Source organism: Bos grunniens, chromosome 9, assembly GCF_055505025.1.
Source record: "Bos grunniens cultivar Pamir isolate PY7600 chromosome 9, Bosgru_T2T1.0, whole genome shotgun sequence".
In the NCBI taxonomy this organism is placed as follows: domain Eukaryota; kingdom Metazoa; phylum Chordata; class Mammalia; order Artiodactyla; family Bovidae; genus Bos; species Bos grunniens.
The window spans coordinates 88135890-88158988 of NC_141173.1; the positions used below are offsets into that span (position 1 = coordinate 88135890).

General features: G+C 45.6%; 1 protein-coding gene and 1 long non-coding RNA gene across 2 annotated transcripts; one reads left to right on the forward strand and one right to left on the reverse strand.

The window, feature by feature from the left end:
- The first annotated feature begins 1479 nt into the window (after positions 1 to 1479).
- On the forward strand, positions 1480 to 21365 carry LOC147366324 (uncharacterized). Its single transcript, XR_015133310.1, has 3 exons — positions 1480 to 2029; positions 20620 to 20689; positions 21022 to 21365. It is a non-coding gene; the product is annotated as an uncharacterized LOC147366324 (long non-coding RNA).
- On the reverse strand, positions 2998 to 10919 carry LOC147366325 (retinoic acid early transcript 1E-like). The gene is made up of 6 exons (XM_086318304.1): positions 10587 to 10919; positions 9579 to 9759; positions 8532 to 8795; positions 8009 to 8290; positions 7023 to 7162; positions 2998 to 6621 (listed from the first exon to the last, which is right to left on the reverse strand). The coding sequence occupies exons 2-5, from the start codon at positions 9649 to 9651 to the stop codon at positions 7053 to 7055; spliced, it is 729 nt and encodes a 242-aa protein (XP_086174430.1). The 5' UTR covers positions 9652 to 9759; positions 10587 to 10919; the 3' UTR covers positions 2998 to 6621; positions 7023 to 7052.
- Positions 21366 to 23099: the final 1734 nt, after the last annotated feature.

Here is a 23099-nt window from a genome sequence, read left to right on the forward strand (position 1 = left end):
GGAAATGATTGATGTGTTCCTTTCAATTCAGTTCAGTCTCAGTCATGTCTGACTCTTTGTGGCCTTGTGGACTGCAGCACGCCAGGCTTCCCTTTCCATCACCAAATCCTGGAGCTTGGTCAAACTCATGTCCACTGAGTTGGTGATGCTTTTTAACCATCTCATCCTCTGTAGTTCCCTTCTCCTCCTGACTTCAATCTTTCCCAGCATCAGAGTCTTTTCCAATGAGTTCTTCACATCAGGTGGCCAAAGTATTGAAACTTCTGCTTCAGCATCATTCCTTCCAATGAATAATCAGGAATGATTTCTTTTAGAATTGACTGGTTTGATCTCCTTGCAGTCCAAGGGACTCTCAAGACTCTTCTCCAACACCACAGTTCAAAAGCATCAATTCTTTGGCACTCAGCTTTCTTTATGGTCCAACTCTCACACCTATACATGACTACTGGAAAAACCATAGCTTTGACTAGATGAACCTTTGTCACCAAATAATGTCTTTGCTGTTTAATATGCTATCTAGGTTGGTCATAGCTTTTCTTCCAAGGAGCAAGCATCTTTTAATTTCAAGGCTACAGTCACCATCTGCAATGAGTTTGGAGGCCAAGGAAATAAAGTCTGTCACTGTTTCCATTGTTTCCCCATCTATTTGCCATGAAGTAATGGGACCAGATGCCATGATCTTTATTTTCTGAATGTTGAGTTTTAAGCCAGCTTTTTTACTCTCCTCTTTCACTTTCATCAAGAGGCTCTTTTCTTCCTCTTTCCTTTCTGCTGTGAGGGTGGTGTTGTCTGCGTATCTGAGGTTATTGATATCTCTCCTGGCAGTCTTGATTCCAGCTTGTGCTTCTTCCAGCCAAGCATGTAGCATGATGTACTCTGCATATAAGTTAAGTAAGCAGGGTGACAATATACAGCCTTGACGTACTCCTTTCCCAATTTGGAACCAGTCTGTTGTTCCATGTCCGGTTCTAACTGCTGCTTCTTGACCTGCATACAGGTTTCTCAGGAGGCAGATAAGGTGGTCTGGTATTCCCATCTCTTTAAGAATTTAGCAGAGTTTGTTGTGATCCACACAGTCAAAATAATGGGTGAGAACCATTGTAGAAAATGACCCTGTGTTCCCTCCACCCTTCCACAAGGTGAGTGCACCGTGAGAAGACAGCCCTCTGTGAACCAGACATCTTCCAGTGCCTTGATCTTGGACTTGCCAGATTCCAGAACCATGGGGAAAACTTTCCTGTTGTTTGTAAGCCACCCAATGTATGGTTACTTGTTATAGCAATCCCATGGGACTAAGACAGGGAGGAAGGGAGCTCTCAAAAGCCTGGTGTCTAAGACACGGGGTTCAAGTCCCCTGAAAGGCAGGACAGGCAGAGGGGACCCCAGACTTAGTGTCTTTCCACCCTTCCCCCATCCTCACTGATGTCTCCATTTAACCCCTGATGTTCTGTAGCCACTATGGCTGAGGACTTCCCCAGGGTACATGCTGATGCCAGTACAGTAGCCCTAACACACATTGGGGAGAGGAATCAGCTACATGGAAAGGAGAGTGCCAAGGGCAGGACATGTGAAAAAAAAATATGTGACCCTGTCTGAATCCCGCAGTTAATAAGCTAACTGAAAAAACAAACCATCCCGTGGAAAGTAGTGGTAAGTATTAGGGCGACCTCTTCAGGACAGCAGGGAGGGCTTAGCAAGGTGGGTATTGGCTCCAGGGTTTCCTGGAGGGGGGCCAAGGGGTGGTGTGGGAGGAGTGGGGTGGAGTGTGGTTGGGGTGGAGAGGGAAAGGGAGAGGGAGGGGGAGGGCGGGGGGAGGGAGGGTAGGTTGCATTTAAAAGCTGCTGGGGAGTAGTCTCCAAGGTCACAGCTCAGGCTCCCAAGTCCCCACTTTTCTGTGGAAGCTGCTTCTACTCCCTCCCAGGACACATGGGCTGTGAGTGTCTGAGGGTGGGTCCGGGGGTCTTGCCATGCAGGCTCCTGGCTCCCCACCAGAGCTACTGGAGAGATCTGAGAACACCTGCGATGAGCGGTAAGAGATGAGGGAAGGTGGGGAGAAGGGCGAGGTGGGGAGGAAGGAGTTGGGGGACAGTGAGGAGTCTGGGCCTGGAGAGGTGGGAGGGGCGTGGTGGAGAGGGTTGGGTCCCCTCGTCCACCTGTCGTGCCCCCCACAGGAGTCCCTCCCCCTGAGCTTAGTAGGCAGGAGGGGATTGAAGGGAATCCTATTGCTCAGAGGCTCCAAAGTGATAGTCACTCAGTCGGGTCCAACTGTACAGTCCATGGAATTCTCCAGGCCAGAATACTGGAGTGGGTAGCCTTTCTCTTCTCCAGAGGATCGTCCTGACCCAGGAGTCGAACTGGGGTCTCCTGCATTCCAGGTGGATTCTTTACCAACTGAGCTATCAGGAAAGTCCCAGGCTGACTAAAAACTGAGGGAGAGAATGCAGTTCAGCCCCTGGGCCTGGGGGAGGCGTCAGCTGGTGAAGGCAGGTGACCCCAGTTGACACCTGTCACAAGGCAGATATTCTTGTGTGGTGTTTCAAGCTAAAAAAAGAAAGTACATGATAGGGGGTATCAGCTTCTTCCCTGTCCCTGCCAGTTTTTGGTTCCCTTGGAGCCTTGGGGTCCAGGCCAGAGGGTCGGGGCCCAGAGAAAGGAGAAGCTGGGGAGCCGGTCACCACTGAGGCCTCTTCAGCAACAGTCCTGACACACTGCTCACCCCACACTCTCCATGCACACCTGTCTTCCCACACTTCAGCCCCCACAGTTACACACACAAGCCCCCTCGCCCTCACACTGCCCTCCATCACCCACAGCCCAGCCTGACTCTTCAGCCTCCCACACAGCCCCCTCACACACACGTGTTCCCCACATAGGCTTCATGCTTCTCACTTACACTCCTTCCACCCTTGTGCACGTCACCCTTCCTGAAATTTTCCATGCAGGTCTCCTCACACCCCCTTCCCTCTGTGCACACCCCATCCCCCACCCCCCACACACTTTCTTTCACACACAAGTGCCTGCTTGCCTGCCCCACTGGCTCTCCACTCTCTGCAAAGTCACACCGCGTTCCCTTCCCTCAGGGACCCTGGCTTCCTCACACTGTCTGTACACACTGCTTCACACAAATTCCACACAGAAGGCTCCCGTCTACTTCCACTGCCATCCAGAAACTTTCCCCTCACAGCCATTTCCCTTCACTCTCTTCCTCCTCTCTGGGTCCCCCAGGGCATCCCCCTCCGGGCCCTCTGCATATGCATACTGTCTTCTCCCCTTCTGTCCCAGGCTCAGCTGTCCACAGTCACACACATACACACACATCAAGGTTCCCAACATTCTCACACACCAGTTGTGGCCGCTCCCCACACATCCAACACACTCTTTCCAGCATTCCCTCCCTCTCTTCACATTCACCTTCCTATCACAAATTAGTGGCACTGCCCCACACACACCTAAGTGGGAAATGGCAACCACTCCAGTATTCTTGCCTGGAGAATCCCATGGACAGAGGAACCTGGAGGGCTACAGCGCACAGGGTCGCAAAGAGGCAGACATGACTGAGCACCTAACACAATCACTCCTCTCTTCGGCCCTCCTCCTCTCACGCATACCCTCTCTGTCTCTCTCTCTCTCACACACACACACACAGTCACACTGACCAGTTCTCCCCAAGATACTGGGCCTTCCAGCTGCCGCAAAGCCACACACAGCTCGGGGTGGTTCTGGGAAGGGGCTGGCTGCCAGGACTCTGCCCCAGGGCCGAGCAGGAATTTTAGGTCTCTGTCTGGGTCCTACCTGGAAACGTGCTGTCTCCTTTTTAATGCCCCAGCCCCATACCTAAAACTACTCAGCAAACGTGCTCCTATTTGCATACAGCCCCGAGCCTGCACGAACAGTCACCTTCCTGCGTTGATCAACCTAAAATGAACGTTTGTGTGTTGTGCTAAATAGAAATCCTCTTTTAGTTACAGGATCAGCCAGTTCTCCCGCTGTCACGTATTGAGCAGTGTACCCTTCGCTGGTATTTCTTTCCTCGTCTACTAGGTGTCACATTTCTAGACGTCCCTGGGTCTGTTTCTTGGCTCTTTTCTAAAACTGCTCTCTTGCCTTCCTTCTTGCTCACCAGTTCCCTTTGTGCTGGGAATGCAGCCTAAGCCCCCGCAAGCTTGGTTGGGACAGTGAAGTCTTCATAAAAATTACCACAAACTCTATGGCTTGAAACAACCAAAATTTATTCTTTTAAGATTGTGAGGGTTAGAAGTCTGAAATCAAGCTGTCAGTAGGGTCCTCTCTGAAGGCTCTAAGGAAGGCTCCATCTTTTCTCTTCCTGACTACTGGTGACTGCATGGAGAAGGAAATGGCAACCCACTCCAGTATTCTTGCTTGCAGAATCGCCATGGACAGAGGAACCTGGTGGGCTGCAGTCCATGGCGGCGCAAAGAGTCGGACACGACTGAGGTACTATGCACAGCACTGGTGCTTGCCAGAAACCCTTGGCAGTGCGTAGCCCCAGTGTCTGTTTCTGTCCTTCCATGACGCTCGTGTGTCTTGTTTTCCTATATCCGTCTCTTCTTTGCGTCTCCACATTTCTTTCAAGGCGTGCCTCCTGGTAAAGGCACCAGTCTTTGGATTAGAGCCCAACCTAATCCACCCTGACCTCACCTTGGTTGGATTACATCTGCACACACCCTATTTCCAGGTGAGGTCTCCTTCACCTAATTGTAGGCCTTCAACACATTTGAGCCCCTAAAATAAAGGAGTTTCAATAAACATTCATGTGATTCTCACTGGGCAAAAAAGTACAATGTATAATTGAATTCTCTGCATCACTGAATATATTCCTGACAGGAGAAAACTTCAAGTTTGTCTAGACATGAGTGAAAACTGAAAGGTTAAAATTTTTTCCAATGTTGTCTTCTTCTCATCCTGGTATGAATGTATGAGCTCAAACATCTTCTTTGTTTGAGCATTGTTTTTAGGTGTTTCTGAGGTCAGCAGTGTTCTCTGTTAGCCAGTTCAGTGCAGTCGCCCTTTCTAAGTGGGAAATATTAATCCAAGAGTTCATTCTCTTCAGTTTTGTTGTGCATGAGCTAGTTTAGAGCACCTGATAAGGGTCCATCTAGGTTGTGGAGAGTCCTTTAAATAATATCTTTTCCAGTATGCATAATTTCCTGGTTGCAAGTCATGGAACATCTAATCTTCATCCATAAATTATTGAGGTAGGATTTAGAATCAAGCTTAGAATGTCTTTTTAATAATTTGATTAGGGGCTTCCCTGGTGGCTCATTGGTAATGAATCTGCCCGCCAATGCAGGAGACACGAGTTCAGTCCCTGTCAGGGAAGATCCCACATGTTGTGAAATAACTAAGCTCATGGGCCACAAATACTGAGGCTGTGCCCTGGAGCCTGGGCACTGCCGCTACTGAGCCTGTGTGCCTCAGCTACTGAAGCCCACAGCCTAGAGCCTGCACTCTGCTACGAGAAGAGTCATCACAGTGAGCTGCTCTTGCACCGTAACGAGAGAGCAGCAAGTAGAGAATGCCTGCACACAGCAATGAAGACCCAGCACAGCCAAAAATAAATACATCTTAAAAACAATTCAGTTAAATTTCACAATAATGTAACACAACAAATAGGAGTACCACAGCATATATATTCTTTTGTGTCCAGCACTTGCCTCTCAAATCCTTTTTATGAGGCATCTATGGTTTTACTGCAGTAATTTATTCTTTATTTACTGCGTTATAGTGTTCCATTTCTGGCTATATCACACTTTATCCTTTCCTCTGTCCTGGATACATTTTTATGCATTAACATGTTAGTATGTTAATACATATATTAATCTATGTGATAATTCAACTGGTAGCCTCATACTTTTGTGTCATGACATCTAGGCAGTTAGCACTTGATTGCGGTTTCTGCATATGTATTAGTCTGCTAGGTCTCTAAAGAAAAGCTATTTTTTCTATACTCAGAACACCAAATATGACACCAAAATGTGGGTTTTAGAAACTCTGATCCAGGAACCAGGACTCCGACCAAACATACACCTCCTATTGTACCACAACACAGACTATAACCACACACCACCAGCTGAGTGGTTTCAACAAGTCTTCCTGGAGGTGAGGATTTCATCACATGAATTAAGAAGAACATTCAGCCCATAAAAGCATGCGGTAACTTAACTATACATGAAAGTGAGTGTGAACACCTAAATTATGTCTCATTAAATCACACAGTATATCCCTAATGCATTATCTTCTTAACAGAATTAAAAAAATGCCAACCCCCGCCCCCCACCCCAATTTCACCCCACATGAAGGCAAGTCTGATGGAAAGAATAGCATTGGAAGTTTTAACTGATTGTGAGCAAATGTTTGACTTTTGCAAATCCTGAAAATGACCAAGTCAATACATCTTAAGGGCCCATCAGCAGTCCTGGAAAGTGAAGAAATTCTCAAGCATAGGCTTTTTTAGCTTCTTGTTAAACCCCACTCTGAGTAGAAGGTAGTATATTAGATCAACAGCCAGACTGTCATCAAGGGTCAGTTTTTGCCACCCAGAGTTGGTTTAACATTGTACCTTCTCATAGTCCAGGGAGAAACATCCAGATGATGGAATAGCTGTTAGAACACTGGGGAAAATGTTGAGCTAGAGAATGCTACCATCAGAAAACAAAAGGTTTTTTTCATCCAAGGGCTGGGAAAGCCTGAGTAAGATCTCAGGACAACACCCCACCCCACCACGTCTACATCTTGTACCCGGGGCCCCCAAAGGAGAAGACACTTGTCTTCATCCCCACTCCCACTGCACTGTCCTGCTGCCCACACCAGCCTCTTCTACCCCAACAACAGAGTGGTTCCCCACCCTATAGGGAAGTGTGGGGGCCCAAGACAGAGATAGAACATCATCTTGGTAAAGATGGGTCCAGTGGACAGGGGCTTGGTGAAACCCGTGGCTCACCTCTCCCAAGTCCTGACCAGAACAAACCTGCCTAGGAGCCAGAGGCCAGCTGGCTTCTCACCTGCTGTGGTCCCTGATTTCTTCATAATATTCATGACGATGAAGCAATTAGAACTAACTGGGTGATGATCAATAGGATAATGCAAGAGACCAATCGGATGGATGCAGACTGGCTGATATCTGGGGCCATTATTAGCGGTTCTAAAACGAAAAAGCAAAAGCCTTGTCAAATCTAAGAATACACCTTCCTCAGTACCTGCTGTCCTTAGCACATGTTCCCCATATAGTTACTGACTCATGTGAAGCCACTCTTCAGGTCCGGGTATGGAAAGATTAATGGGCTTGTGCTCTGTCTTCGTGGAGCTAATATCTCTCCTGAGATGTGTTAGTCGCTCAGTCATGTCCGACTCTTTTGCGAGCTCGTGGACTATAGCCAACCAGGCTCCTCTGTCCCTGGGATTCTCCAGGCAAGAATACTGGAGTGGGTTGCCATTTCCTACTCCAGGGGATCTTCCCAACCCAGGGATTGAACCCAGGTCTCCTGCCTTGCAGGCAGATTCTTTACCGTCTGAGTCACTGAGACAGCAAATGTCCATCTGATTATCTTTCAGGTGGACATGTTTACTATGAGGAGTCCTTTTTGAGGAGGACACAATTGGGGGCACTTAATTCTGTCTGGGAAGGGATAAGGGCTTCATTAAGTGACATTTGAGTTGGTTAAAGGATCAGTACGACAGGCGGGAGAGAAGGCCTGGAAACATAATGCATATATAGGTTTGGGGACCATCGAGCAGTGCCTGGGGTCTGGGTCATTGGTTAATGAGGAAGGGGGCTCCTATGCTGAGGGAGGTGGGTTGGGAAAGGAGGATGCTGGCCAGTTCAGTGCTATGCCCATCACTGACTCTCCAGACAGGAAGTCCACCAAGAGATCAGTCACTCCATCCATGATCACATTTTCAATTACACTAACATATGTGCTCATATCCACACATGAAGGCACTAGACCTTTGAAGAGAGCTGCCACCTCCCCCACACCCACTCAGTTACCTGTGGGCTCTGGGACCAGCATCTTCTCCCAGTGTTTCAGGAATTCCCTAAGCCAGTAACTGCAGTCTCCTGTTGAAATGGTCCTGAAATACTCTGCCAGTTCCTGGTTGTTCTCCCACTCCTCCTTGATGCCTGTGGCTCCAGGATCGATGACTGTCCAGGTTATGCTCATGGTGTCAAGGAGAAGAGCTGTCCGTCCATTGAGGCTGAAGTGCAAGGATGCACCAGAGCATTGCTCGGCTTCACGTTGACAACACAGCTTTACCTGCAGGGTGGGAGGACCTGTGCCCCCCACACACAATGAATCATCCTGGACTCTCCACAGTCCATCCTCCCCAGTCACTCAAGTGTGTCTGCACATCTAGGGGCTCGTGATCTTCTGACCATGACCTGCCCCATTTTACCCATCAGGTCCACCGGGTCTCTAAGGCTGGATCCTGTTCAGTCCTTTCACAGGAATGCCCTCCCTGCATGCACTCTTTCTCTTGCTGTCTCCAGCTCCCCACCCCCTTCCCATACTTACCCCTCATGTCCTTTTTGTCCAGTTTGATGACAGGCAGGACCATCCTGAGCTCTCTTCCTGCTTCTACCAGCGTTTGGCTTATTTCAGTCCACGCCTTCGTGTCGTTTACCTCCTTTCCCAGGAAACCCAAAGGTTTGACCTTGTTGCTGGCACTATCATACCGGAGGAAAGGCTTTGTGTCCACGGAGCCCTGGACTTGACACCAGGGCTGGCCAGGTCTGGACTGAGATTTGACAGTGAGGTCAAGGCACAGAGAGTGGGCATCTGTGAGAGAAAACCACAGGTATGGCTGGGAGTTTCCTCCTCCAGGGCCTGGTTGCAGAGGGAGGGGTCTCTATCCCAGACCCCCTCCTCTGCTGTATCCTCAGTCCAGTTAAAGTCCCACCTTTAACTGTCTGAGCTTTAGTTAAACACTTTGATGCCACCGTGGATCTTTTCTGTCCATATGCTATTAGCAGGAAGATTTATCTGCTATATGGTGGCTCAGGCAGTAAAGAATCTGCCTGCAATGCAGGAGACCCAGGTTCAATCCCTGGAGAAGGAAATGGCAATCCACTCCAGTATTCTTGCCTGGAGAATGGACACAGGAGCCTACAGAGTCCGTAGGGTGGCAAGAAGTTGGACACACCTAAGTGACTAAGTATGCACATGCCAGTTTGTGAGGCAGCAAAAACAGAAGACAGTGTCTGGTTTCTAGAGACTTAAAATCTATCTGAACAGACAAGACTTTCAACAGAATGGGGAGAAGGATGCCATAGGACACATGCCACATTCACGATGGGTCCCTAGTCATCAGGAAAGTTTTACTGGAGTAGGAGGTGGGACTTGCCAGAAGAGGGAAAGCTGCTACAGGAGCACAGGCCCAGGCACCATGCCTTGGGTGGGGTCCTGGAAGGCAGTCACCTCCTGGGCAGCCAGTCCAACTAAACCACACCCTCACCATCCTAAGAGTAGGTGGACAGGCACCCACCTGGGTGGAGCCCCTTCCCTCCCCATTTTCTTATGTCCCCCCCTCCCCCACCAGAGCCCCAGATCCAGGACACTCACTGCCCAGAGTCTTCCCGGCTTCTATCAGCAGCAGTATCAGCAAAAGATGGCCTGTGGTGTGAGCCAGTGACATTCCTCCCTGCAGTTTTAGGAGAGTGACCAGCAAAAGGTAGCCTGGGGTGTGTCTATACCTCTGTCTCCTGGCACCGCCCAAAGTCTTCAGTCCTAGACTGAAGAAGCCCTGTTGAAAAACAAGAAAAATAACACTTATACCCAGGAAGTACTTCTTAAGTTTCAAATGTAACTACTCATTAAAAAAAAAAAAAAGTCATGACATTACAAAGCCAAATCCACTTTGAATAACTATCCTCTCTCCAAAAAAGCCCTCTTCTGGTATGAGCAAGAAAAGCCCACGTTTTGTTGGCTCTTCTGCTCATTCTTTGAACCACTTCCTGCTCTAATCTTTCTTTGAACTCACTTCTTCCCTCACCCCTACCCTGCTGCCATCTCCTGCTCAGTTATCCCTTCTTTTCTTCTACATCCACTTTCCATCCTAACCTCTCAAACCTTCTCTGTAATGATAACGATTCACTACATGTTAGTCACTCAGTCGTGTCCGACTCTTTGCGACCCCATGGACTGTAGCCCGTCAGGCTACTCTGTGCATGGGATTCTCCAGGCAAGAATACTGGAGTGGGTTGTCATTTCCTCCTGTTAACCAAACTAGCAGCGGCCGACCCCACCAGGTCTGTCATGTCAGAGGAGGGTGTACATAGAGTCCAATAGTCCTGTTGGAGCCGAGCTCCAGAACAGCCGGGAATTTATTATCCTTTGCTCACCCGCAAGTGGCAAAGCCCTGCAAGCTCACCGCAAAACATTGACGGATTTTCCCAAGTCAAGCAGCAGCGGCCCCCTCCCGCCTTTCCCAGCCCCCTCCCCTGCGCTACCCGTCTCCAGCACGACATCAGCCGCGCAGGTGGCTCAACCCCGCGGTCTCCGGGCTGGTGGCTTCGTTGTGGCGAGAGAAGACAGAACATTTGCGGGGGCCCGTCCTGGGTTCGCACTCACCGCCCACTCCTTCTCCGCACCCGGCTCCTGCGATCGGCGGGGCGCGGTCCTCGCCTGCCCGGTCCAGCCAAGGTCGCTTTCGAGCAGGTTGAAACCCCGAGAGAACAACCACAAGAGAAATCCTGAAACTCTCCTCGGGGTTTTCACTTTGAATCGCTCTTTCGAATCTCGGCCCGACACCTCGAGGCCCCGGCTCGGGGGAAGCTCGGCCGGCGGTGTTCGGAGAGGCGTCGCTGGAGCGGGGATCCCGGGCGGGCGCGGAAGACTGGCCCCGGGCCGAGGTGCTGCGCTCGCGGGACGGCGCCCCTGGAGGCCCGCCCGGTCGGTGACTGAGTCTTTGTAAGGAAGTGCCCAGGGTTGCGGGGTGATGACGAGGCTCTTTCCGGTTGTCAGTCTGGGCGCCGCCGCGGTGCCTTCGGGGACCCACGAGCTGGGAGGAGACCCGGCCAAGGAGCCACGGGCGATTTCTCCGTCCTTCCCCCGGGCGAGTTTTCAGGCGCTCTGGCTCCGCCCCTCTCTTCTCTACCATCGCATCTTGAGTTTCCTAAATCGATATCACCCTGGCCACCTGTCCAGCTGCCTCAATTCAGTCCTTCATGGATGGCATTCCTTACAAGGGCAGCTCAGTTAGAACTGGACATGGAACAACAGACTGGTTCCAAATAGGAAAAGGAGTACATCAAGGCTGTATGTATATTGTCACCCTGCTTATTTAACTTATATGCAGAGTACATCATGAGAAACGCTAGGCTGGAAGGAAGCACACGCTGGAATCAAGATTGCCGGGAGAAATATCAATAACCTTAGATATGCAGATGACACCACCCTTATGGAAGAAAGTGAAGAAGAACTAAAGAGCCTTTTGATGAAAGTCAAAGAGGAGAGTGAAAAAGTTCGCTTAAAGCTCAACATTCAGAAAACGAAGATCATGGCATCTGGTCTCATCACTTCATGGCAACTAGATGGGGAAACAGTGGAAACAGTGTCAGACTTTATTTTTCTGGGCTCCAAAATCACTGCAGATGGTGATTGCAGATGTGAAATTAAAACACGCTTACTCCTTGGAAGGAAAGTTATGACCAACCTAGACAGCATATTAAAAAGCAGAGACATTACTTTGTCAACAAAGGTCCATCTAGTCAAGGCTATGATTTTTCCAGTGGTCATGTATGGATGTGAGAGCTAGACTATAAAGAAAGCTGAGCGCCGAAGAATTGATGCTTTTGAACTGTGATGTTGGAGAAGAGTCTTGAGAGTCCCTTGGACTGCAAGGAGATCCAACCAGTCCATCCTAAAGGAGTTCAGTCCTGGGTGTTTATTGGTAGGACTGATGTTGAAGCTGAAACTCCAATCTTTTGGCCACCTGATGCAAAGAGCTGACTCATTTGAAAAGACCCTGATGCTGGGAAAGATTGAGGGCAGGAGGAGAAGGGGACGACAGAAGATGAGACGGTTGGATGGCATCACCAACTCAATGGACATGGTTTGTGTGGACTCCGGGAATTGGTGATGGACAGGGAGGCCTGGCATGCTGCGGTTCATGGGGTCGCAAAGAGTCGGACACAGCTGAGTGACTGAACTGAACTGAAATAAATAGATGAGCTAAATAAAATACATGGCAGCAGGCCGTTTATTCTTCCGACTGTTCCGTTACTCCCACCACCCTTCTAGGCAGTCTGTGATCAAGTCTGCAACAAGTTAGAGGGCGCAGGGCACCACCCCACCTCTAGGAACAGTCCCTCTCTGCTCTTCCCCCACAGTGGTTCCATGTTCACCTTGAACCTCCAGGGTCCGAGGGACACGGTCTTCCCCAGCACCCCTCACTTCACACTGCCTCCCACACGGAATGTCTGTTGTGTATTGGTTTGATCTGATTTCAAATCCACTTGCTTTTGACTTAAATGAGGTTGTACTACTTGTTTATGACTTAAGTGAAATGTTCTAGTCCACTTGTTTATAACAAAAACAAAAAAGTTAGTTTTTCATGGTAAAGTTATTTTGAGACTAGAATGATGTAAGATGTGACCGAGTGTCATTTCATCCGGTGTGGTTCATAAGCACTTTTTAGATCATCTGCCATGGGTCCTCCCTGGGAGCTTGTCCAGAGAACACACCCATTATGGAGTGTGAGCTCTTTATCTATTCTAGATGTCAGTCACTTACCAGACATATGTGTGCTCGTTCTTGTGTTCATTCGCTCGGTTGTGTTTGACTCTTTGCGACCCTATGGACTGTAGACCGTCAGGCTCCCCTGTCCATGGGGTTTGCCAGGCAAGAAGACTGGAGTGAGTTGCTGTGTCCTCCTCCAGGGAATCTTCCTGATCCGGGATCGAACTTGTGTCTCCTGCGTTGGCAGGCGGATTCTTTACCAATGAGCCACCTGGAAGCCCTACCAGACACATGACTTGCAAATATCTTCTCTCATTTTTTCACTTTCTTCATGGTATCCTTTAAAAAGCAATTTTTAAAAAAAAATTTGAAAAAAGTCTTTTTTTTTTTTCTGTTGTCATTTGTGGCTAGTATTGTATTTAAGAAGAGTTTTGTCAAATGCAAAGGCAAAGATTCACTCATCTTTTCTTCTAAGACTTTCATAGTTTTAGCTCTTCAATGTATGTCTATGATCCAATTTGAGTTAATTTTGTATATGGTGTAAGGGGGCGGGTCAACCTCATTCTTTTGCATGTGACTCTCCAGTTGCCCCAGCACCTTTTGCTGAAAACACTCTTCTTTGCCCTTGACTTGAAAATCAGTTGACCATTGTCGACTTAAAAATAGTCACAACCTAAAAGTTGAGAGCTGTGTTTTATTTGGTGGAAATTTTTAAGACATAAATCCCGGAGGTAGCATCTCAAGTAGCCTTGATAGAACTCTTCCAAGAAGGCAGCAGGGAGGACTCAGGTGATGCAGAAGTTTGCAACAAAGGGCAGGTAGTCTGAACATCAAAAGTATTTTTGTGAATTAAAGAAAACCAGATATCTCAAGTTAGGGAATTTAGTGCTTTCCTATATATGGGAAGATGCAAGAGTTTGGGCTCACTGAATTCATTCCTTTCATATGCATCTCAGCTCTCTGAGGCCAGTTGTCTGTGTTTTCACCTTCTGAGTTCCTCAGGGCTCCCAGTAGTAAGTGGCTGCAGCCTGATTACTGCCATATCACACAGGTGTTCTTTTCCCTCCTGAGTACTCTGGAGGGCTGGAATCACTGATGACTGCGACATCCTTGTTTACTGACATAACAGGAAATATTCCATTTTCCGGTCCTTTCCCTTGGTCAGAAATTCGACCGATATTTGGGAGACACTTCATGACCAATTTTGGTCCCACGGTGCTGGGAGGCTCATCCCAGGTCAGGTGAAGGTTTTCATTGATATATCGCTCTAGGTGTTAGTTTCTGGATTAGACCCATTGATAGACAATGAAAGATTTTCTGGGTCCTCTGTCTTTTAACCTATTGTGATCCAGGAGATAGTTCCCTTCTTTTCTTTTCCCATACCTAGAGTCACACTATTATAATTATTGATCACATACAGAACTAAATATTTGATTAATTGTTTTAAGTCACAGTTACATTTGTTGGAAGCCTGGTTATACACTCTGAGACAACAATCTTATAAAATAGAATATAAGTAATGTAGCTATTAATAGAAACATTGACAGAGTCATAGTGTAGTAGAGAAACAGGCATAAACAATTTGGAAACAAAAAATAAATTAAAACAAAGATTAGTATCACTAGTTGTAATAAACCATCAAATCCATAGGAGAGCCAGCTGGAGAATCCAAATTTTGCCAGTATCAGGTAGAGATAAAAAGTTAAATGTTTCATCTTTGTTTACAAAGGCTTGATATATCAACTTGTGACAGTATCAGAGAAAAAGGTTTACTGGAAGACAGATTCAAGTTAGTATGTTTTCTAAAATCAAAGTTATAAATTATATTTATTTAGTCTCATGTACTTAATTCCTATTGATCTGCAGGAATTAGTCACGTTTTGTATTAGAGTGTGTCATTTATTATCCAATTTAGTGGCATTACTAATGTCTATCAAAAACTTACATTTGTTTAAAGGGGTTCTTTTTATAAGTCTTTTTGAAAATCTTTATTTTGTACAAGCAATGTAAAATTATAATACTCTATGAAGGACAAATTTAAAATAGTATAGTTAAAACTTTGAATACAATATAATTAGCAGGAAACTTGGATATTTCTGTAACATATAACCTTTTAGGATAATAACTAGAATTATGACTGATAACATTATATCAGGACATATCAGATGTTAGGGATAAATTTTGGAATATCTATATTAATTACATTTATCTATACATTACAACCTAAAGTTTACCTTCAATAACTTGACAATGTTTTTAATTAAAAATAAACTTAATTTAGTATTTCTCTCTGAGATGTCTCAGAGATGTTTTTTTGAAGCATCCCTGAGTCAGCTGGAGGCTAAAGGAGCCTTAGTTAGATTTTACTATTTGGGAATTTTGTTAGAAATATTAAAAAAAAAAGTTTTAAAACACAACAGGATCATAGGTCACTAAAACAGTACTTATTCACTTCACCAAAATCACAAAAACAGTTAAAATAAATATGGCTCACCTAAGGGCACAGAAACTCATGCAATTTTTTTTTCAAACAGGAGCACTTATAACAGAAAGAGAAATCAAATTCCAGTCTTGCATTAGCTTACTTAACAAAATCTGTTTAGTTAGCTTCAAGGCTCAGATGGCAAAGCATCTGCCTACAGTGCGGGAGACCTGGGTTCAGTCCCTGGGTTGGAAAGATCTCCTGGAGAAGGAAATGGCAACCCACCCCAATATTCTTGCCTGGAAAATCCCATAGACGGAAAAGCCTGGTAGGCTACAGTCCATGGGGTCGCAAAGAGTAGGGCACGACTGAGCGACTTCACTTAGCACTTAAGCGTTGTTCATCCTAACTATGAATAAAATTTTTTTCTTCCTCAGGCTTCCTTTGCATAATCTCTCATCACTTTCTGTATTCATCCTGTCTCTCATTTTTCCATCTAAATATGATCAACCAGCGAATTTTTTTCCTCCATAAAATGTAATCTCATTTCTCATATCTTTTTTAACTGAAAACATTTATTTTACTTCTTACTATATACTGAAATGTTACTGTATTATTCCTTATAGCTTTACTGACATGTTTAAATTAGAATCCTCAACACTTAAAACCTTAGTTTTTAGTAAAAGCTAAGAATTAAACAATGAACTGTCTTTTACACTAGCATTTTATAGACTGGTTATCATAAACACCAGTGATAAGATTTTAAAACTTTTGTTCTCTTATAGAGAACATCTCGATGTGATAGCAGCATTTTTTGATATTTCTAAATACCTTTAGTTTTTTATTTAGTAATTGATGTTTCAGTATATTTTATTTAATAAACTTTTATCACTTAAATTAACACAGTTCTAGGACTTTTAGTCAGTCAGTCATTTCAGTTGCTCAGTCATGTCCGACTCTTTTCGACCCCCTGGACAGCAGCATGCTAGGCTTTCCTGTCCATCACCAACTCCTGGAGCTTGCTCAAACTCAGTTATCAAACATCTAGAAAGATTATTTTAGGTAGACATTTCTAAAATATAATTATTTTAAAGAGTTTATCCCAATGTTTTTATCTCATTTACATTTACTTTCAGATTTCATAATATCAAGTTATTTTTCTTATAACAGATCTAGTAAGGTCTTATGTATTAAATCTAGATACAATAAGGAGTTACATAATTTTGATGACTCTTGACATATCTATATCAGTTAGATAAACAAACAAACATTAATACCAGATATCAACTTAATATTGAATATTTGCCAGTTCACATGAACCTGAAAGTTACTTTAGCCACTGTCTTTAAATGAAAGTGCTTTTTATTAAAATTAAATAGTTATTTATAAATTTAATGTTGATAAAACTTTTTAGAAGTAGAGATGTCTCATGTATAATGTGTACACAGAAATATATAGGCAAAACCATAGATCTCATAGCTTCACTTAAAAGCTTAACCATGAATCGGGTATTACAATATAAAGTTATTAGTTTACAAAGAACAGCTGAAATACATTAACATTGTTTGCTCAGATGACTAAAGCTTTGCTATCTGTAAGGTTTGGTTAACAGAACATTCCCAGGGCTTTTAATTTTAAAGCTGCCACTTTTTCCCTTTGGTTTCAGGTCTTGTCTGATGGAGCTAATTAGGCTCAGTCTCAGTCCTTGTGGCTTGTATTTACATTTTGGTTTGTAAGAGATTTCTAAGAGAAATCCAGTTGCTTTTATAGTTTTCTAAAGAACAGTTCTGTCACCTAAAGATATTAAAATCAGTGATACGATCTTTATTTTTTTATTTTATTTTGTTTTATTTTTACAATATTGTATTGGTTTTGCCATACATCACCATGAATCCACCATGGGTGTACACGTGTTCCCCATCCTGAACCCCCCTCCCACCTCCCTCCCCATACCATCCCTCTAGGTCATCCCAGTGCACCAGCCCCAAGCTTCCTGTATCCTGCATTGAACCTGGACTGGCGATTCATTTCTTATATGATATTATACATGTTTCAATGCCATTCTCCCAAATCATACAGGGTTACCATCTTTCTAAATTCCATATATATGTGTTAGTATACTGTATTGGTGTTTTTCTTTCTGGCTTACTTCACTCTGTATAATCAGCTCCAGTTTCATCCACCTCATTAGAACTGATTCAAATGTATTCTTTTTAATGGCTGAGTAATACTCCATTGTGTATATGTACCACAGCTTTCTTATCCATTCATCTGCTGATGCTCAACATCACTCATTATCAGAGAAATGCAAATCAAAACCACAATGAGGTACCATTTCATGCCAGTCAGATTAGATCTTTAACAAAACTGAAATTTCTTTTACTAATTGTCTGTTTTAGAACTTTAGAGTTTAATTTACCATGCCTTCAAAGGTTTATATATAAAGTATTTAGCAAAGATACTTTGGAGTTTACAAATTAAACCCAAAGCAAAATCACTATTTTTATTAGTCCTTGTATTTTAGTTCCCAGTTTTTTTTTTTTTTCTTACTTGTATGGCTCAGGTAACATTATTGGTTAGTATGTTTAGTTATTATCTCCTGGGTGGCAATCTATATCTCTTATAATACCACGCAGTAGAACTATTCTCCAGTGAAACATGTCTATCCCATTGTATAATTAAACAAGACATTTAAACATTTTCTATAAATCCATTTAAATATACCAATTTTACATACTTTTATCTAAATTCCATTAACTTATATACCTTTTAACTTCAGTTTCTATCGTCATTGTTGTTGTTCAGTAGCTCAGTCGCATCCGACTTTTTGTGACTCTGTGGACTGTAGCCCACCAGGCTCCTCTGTCCATGGATTTCCCAGGCAAGAATACTGGGGTGGGTTGCCATTTCCTTCTCCAGAGGATCATCCTGACCCAGTGTTCGAACCTATGTCACCTGCATTACGGGCGGATTCTTTACCACTGAGCCACAGGGGAAGCGCATTGGAAGTTTTTTTTTTCCTTTCGTTCCCTGTCCATTTTATCTAGTTTTATACAAAAAGTTCTGGGATCCCCAGAGTGGGGTTGAGCCAAGATGGTCAGGCCCCTTGGCCTAACTCTTGCCCCAAATAACTGTTGGTCAGATATCGAAATGTGAATTTCTCTAGCCCCTTAAATAATGGCTGCAGCCTGATGGCCGCTAGATCATAGGTGTTCTCCTTAGGGCTCACCAGCTCTCGTAGGAAGGCTGCAATCCCTGGTGACTACAGCATCCTCGTTTGCTGATATGGCAGAAGCTATTCCATTTCTCACTTTCTTAAACATCCTTTATTTCCTCTAAGCCTACATCCCTTTCCTCTCTCATTTCCTTATTAATGTGATATTTTGTGTGTGTATATAAACTGCTTTTTATCATTTATTAAAATTTTTTGTATTGTATTGAGATATCTATTATATAAGTTTCAGGTGTACAGCACATTGGTTCACAATGTTAAAATGTTATTCTCTGCTTATAGTTATAAAATATTGACTGTATTCTTGTGCTGTACAATTAAAGGTAGTATTTAAGTCTGAATTCTAAGGAGATACTCATTTTTCCCTGGGTATCTCCCATATATACATGAGGTATACATGTTAATAAACTTAGCCACCTGATGCAAAGAACTGACTCATTGGAAAAGACCCTGATGCTGGGAAAGATTGAAGGCAGGAGAAGGGGACAACAGAGGATGAGGTGGTTGGGTGGCATCGCTGACTCGATGGACATGAGTTTGAATAAACTCTGGGAGTTGGTGATAGACAGGGAAGCCTGGCATGCTGCAGTCCATGGGGTTGCAAAGAGTCAGACACAAGCCACTGAACTGAACTGAAACTTTTGTTTCTTTTTCTCGTGTTAATCTGTCTTTTATTAGAGCCTAGAACTCAGAGGGGTAGAGGGGAAATTATTTTTCCTCCCCTACAATACGAATATTTTAGAAAATAATTTTATGTATCTATCTATTTAGTCGTGGCTGTGCTGGGTCTTCGTTGCTGTGAAGGCTTTTCTCTAGTTACGGAGAGCTTTCCTCTAGTCATGGAGAACCAGGGCTCTTCTCCAGTTGTGGTGCGCAGACTTCTCCTTGCAGTGGCTTCTCTTGCTGTGGCGCACCGCTCTAGGGTGCAAGGGCATCAGTAGCTGAACCACATGGTCTCAGGAGTTGTGGTTCCCGGGCTCTAGAGCAATAGTCATGGCACAAAGGCTTAGTTGCTCTGCAGCATTGGAACCTTCCTGGATCAGGCAACGAACCCCAGTCTGCTGCATTGACAGGCAGATTTTTTACCACTGAGCCAGCAGGGAAACACCCCTGTATTTACAAAAAACTCATTCTTTCTCAAGCTGAGTGCTTTGTCTGGCTTTTGCTTGTTGGGCTTGAGAAGGTGTACCTTAGGTCTTAAACTACAGTGTGCTTACTTGACCGCAAGCCCCAAGCTGAGCTCTGAAGTCCATCACTGTGTTTGTGTCAAGGTCATTCTCCCCATGTCTGCTCCCAGCCAAGAAGTAAGCCTGATAGTCTTGGGGGCTGAGGCAGACCCCTTCCTGGGGGACATGGATTCCTTGAGAGCCTTATGGAACTTTCGCCAGATGACATGGCAGTGTGGGATGCCACCACCCTGCCTCCCGCCCCTCTCTCCTTCACTTTGGGTCAGAACTACGTCCATCTGAATGGTTCTCCAGCCTCCTCAGACTTCCTCCTTCTCTCTCACAGGGGTTTTCTTCAATGAAATCCCTGTAGGTTAACCCCATCTTGAAATCTTCTTCTCAAACCTGGACTACCGTCTGGATTTATGAACTGAATGCATCTTATTTATTGAATATCAGGAGAAAAGTAAGAGAAGGAGGAACACGTAAGTTAAGCAGGGCTGTCCAGGTTTGGAACGAGTACAGAGAGTGAAAAGGTAGTCCAGAGAGTGAGCAGCTGAGAGAGGAACACTCAGGTGAGCGCTGGGTGGGGAGAAAAGGATGCTTTATGTCCCCAGTGACCCTGAGACCACAAGGAAACCTCTGAAGGGCTGGGCCACCAGTGGGAGGGGCCTCCATTCTGGGTCCCAGCGGTCTCAGCCCCCAAATCCTCAGCCCTAACTCCTCTGACTCTCTGAGGTTCAGAAAAATTGGCAAATTCTGCAGATCACTGAGAGCATGTTCTCTGTTGCCAGGTGCATTCCCATGGTCAGACGTTGGGGGAGCAGCTACTATAAGCAGAGCGTGAGGTAGGGTATGGGACAAATTATGACAGTACAAGACAGAGTCTGTCCTCCACCAGGGCTTCCCAGGTGGCTCAGCAATAAAGAATCTGCCTGCAATGTAGGAGGCACGAGTTGGATCCCTGTGTTGGGAAGATCCCCTGGAGAAGGAAATGGCAACCCATGCCAGTATTCTTACCTGGAAAATCCCTGGTGGGCTACAGTCAGTGGGGTTGCAAAGAATCAGACATGCCTGAGCTACTAACACACGTATCCTCCAAAGGCTCACAGTCTGTCTGGATACACAGGACGTTCAGTGGATAGTGAAGAGGCGGAACATCCTGGAAAACATGGTAAGTGAACACAGGGCACAGGGTGGCCAGAGGCCTCCTGGGGAAGAAGGTAGGACACAGCAACAGGCAGAGTGAAGAGGAAGACTAGAGGGAGGAGTTATAAACCAAGGATCTGCTTTCCAGAAGATCCCGAGAGAGGTGCAGTGCGAGGAGGGATCTACCTTGGGGTCTAAGAGGCAAGATTCCAGAGTAGTGATGAAAGAGATTTTCACATATTGGGATATAGGGAAGCCATTCTGGCTTATACATGAGTTCACTTGAATTTTATGTTAGTTAAGATAGCCTGGTTGTGGCCTATCAAACATATTTTGTACGTCTGCTTTAATTACTAGGGAAAAGGACACCCTGACCAGAAGTAAAGAATGTCCATGCTAAAAATGAAGAATTAAATGCCCTTCCTCCTGGGATTCCAATGCTGGTCCTTCTCTGATGGTAAGACGCCCTTCCCAGGGGCCAAGGCTGTACTGACTGGATGGGTACATGCTGGTCTGTTCTTTTTTGAATCATTGGAGAAATATAAGCCTCACTTTTTCAATGTTCTTTGTTCTGACAAGATATAAGACTGTGCAAAAAACCCTACTTCTCTGGAGCACGTTCTCAGAGTAATCTGAAAGCTGGCTACTGGGCTAGCTGTTTGTTTGGCTCCAATAGAACTCTTTTCTATTCTTATTATAAATTGTTTTTTGGTTATTTCTGTTGACAGAGGGCCAGGCTCTCTCTCAAACACTGGGAGGGGACAACTTCCCTGGTACCTCCTGGCTAATCTACAGGCCCCTCTAAACACACCTGGAAATTAGACAGACAGACACACACACATCTGAAGAAAGAAACAGGCAAAGCCCCAAGCACCTGGCTCAGAAGATTGAGGGAAGGATGAGAAAGACTCATCTTCTTCCTCCACCAAGGCAGAGTTCCCTCCTCCTTGGCTGAGGGGACCCAGCTCTGCAGAACGATGACCAATTCCAGGAGAGAGAAAAGGCATCGTGCAGCCGTGCTCCAAAGACAAGGCAGTGGCAGGAGCCTCAGCTTCACCTAAGGCCACAGGGATGGGAGGCCAGGCCTGAAGCTGCAGCCCCTCCTGCCTTTCCAGGTCCTGTGCTTCTGTTAGGGGTGTGTCCCCAGAAGTGGTACCAACCCGGGTTCTGGTGAGGTAGGCAACAGTGGGCCTCTGGGCTGGACACCTGGTATTTGTCAGGTGGAATAAAATTCAAGCTTTGTTCTCACTCCAAGGACAAAGTTAATGGCAAAAGTTGAGCTCTGCTGAAGCAGAGATAAGGTGCCCACTCCTGAGGTTAAGGAAGACTTCCCTGTGTGCACATGTTCAGGAAGGCTTCTTGGAGGTCGAAAAGGGAGGCCCCTCCGTAATAAGTGTGAACATGTATGTATAGGCCTCTGCGATGGGATCCAACTTAGAAGAACATTGCACATGCTACAGTTCGCAAGGGGCTCATAGCATATTGTTAAAGTATGGCCCATTATGGTGCCCTGACAAATAAGGGATGAAGTCACAGTGGCCACATTGCCCTGGGGGCAGACTGTACCTTCCTTAAGGCGATATCCTGTTTTCCCTGCTGGTGCCAGTTTCTCAAGACTACATGACCACCCGACTGTGAGACCCCTTCGACTAAGTGACCATAAGACCCCAGTTGCAGGCTAAAGATAAACTGAGGCCCCCTTCCTCCAGGGCACAATTTCCCATCGACAGGGTATAAGAAGGGTTGGCTGTAAAAAGAGAGCACTGGTTTCTCTCTATAGCCAGTCACTTTCTTTCTTTCTTCCTATAATAAATCTTTCTCTGCTTGAATGCCTGGCTCACTCTCTTTTTCATCGCGCTTGCCTTACGTTTCTGGTACTGACACATGGGAGGGAAGACCCACTGCGGCCAGGTGGGCTCCTCTCCTGAGCCCACCTTTGGTGGTTCCCTCCCTTGGACCTTGCTAAGAAACCGAAGGGAGTCCCCAGGATGGGACTCTCCACTTGCCTTGCTGGATTGACATCCACACGCAGGCTCTAATTTCATCAGCTGCAGGGGTGAGTGAATTCCTGCTCTCTGGGATCCTCTTTCTCTGGTCTGGTTTTTGAAGCCCTAGAGCTAGGCAAAGGATCCCCTCAGCCCTTGGGCTCTGGTCTCACTTTGAAATAGGGGATGCCCACTTCAAAAAAATAAAATAGCTGAGCACCGAACAATTGGTGCTTTTGAACCGTCGTGTGGTGTTGGAGAAGACTCTTGAGAGTCCCTTGGACAGCAAGGAGATCTAACTGGTCCATCCTAAAGGAAATCAATCCTGAATATTCATTGGAAGAACTGATGCTGAAGCTGAAACTCCAATCATTTGGCCATCTGATGTGAAGAACTGACTTATTTGAAAATACCCTGATGCTGGGAAAGATTAAAGGCAGGAGGAGAAGG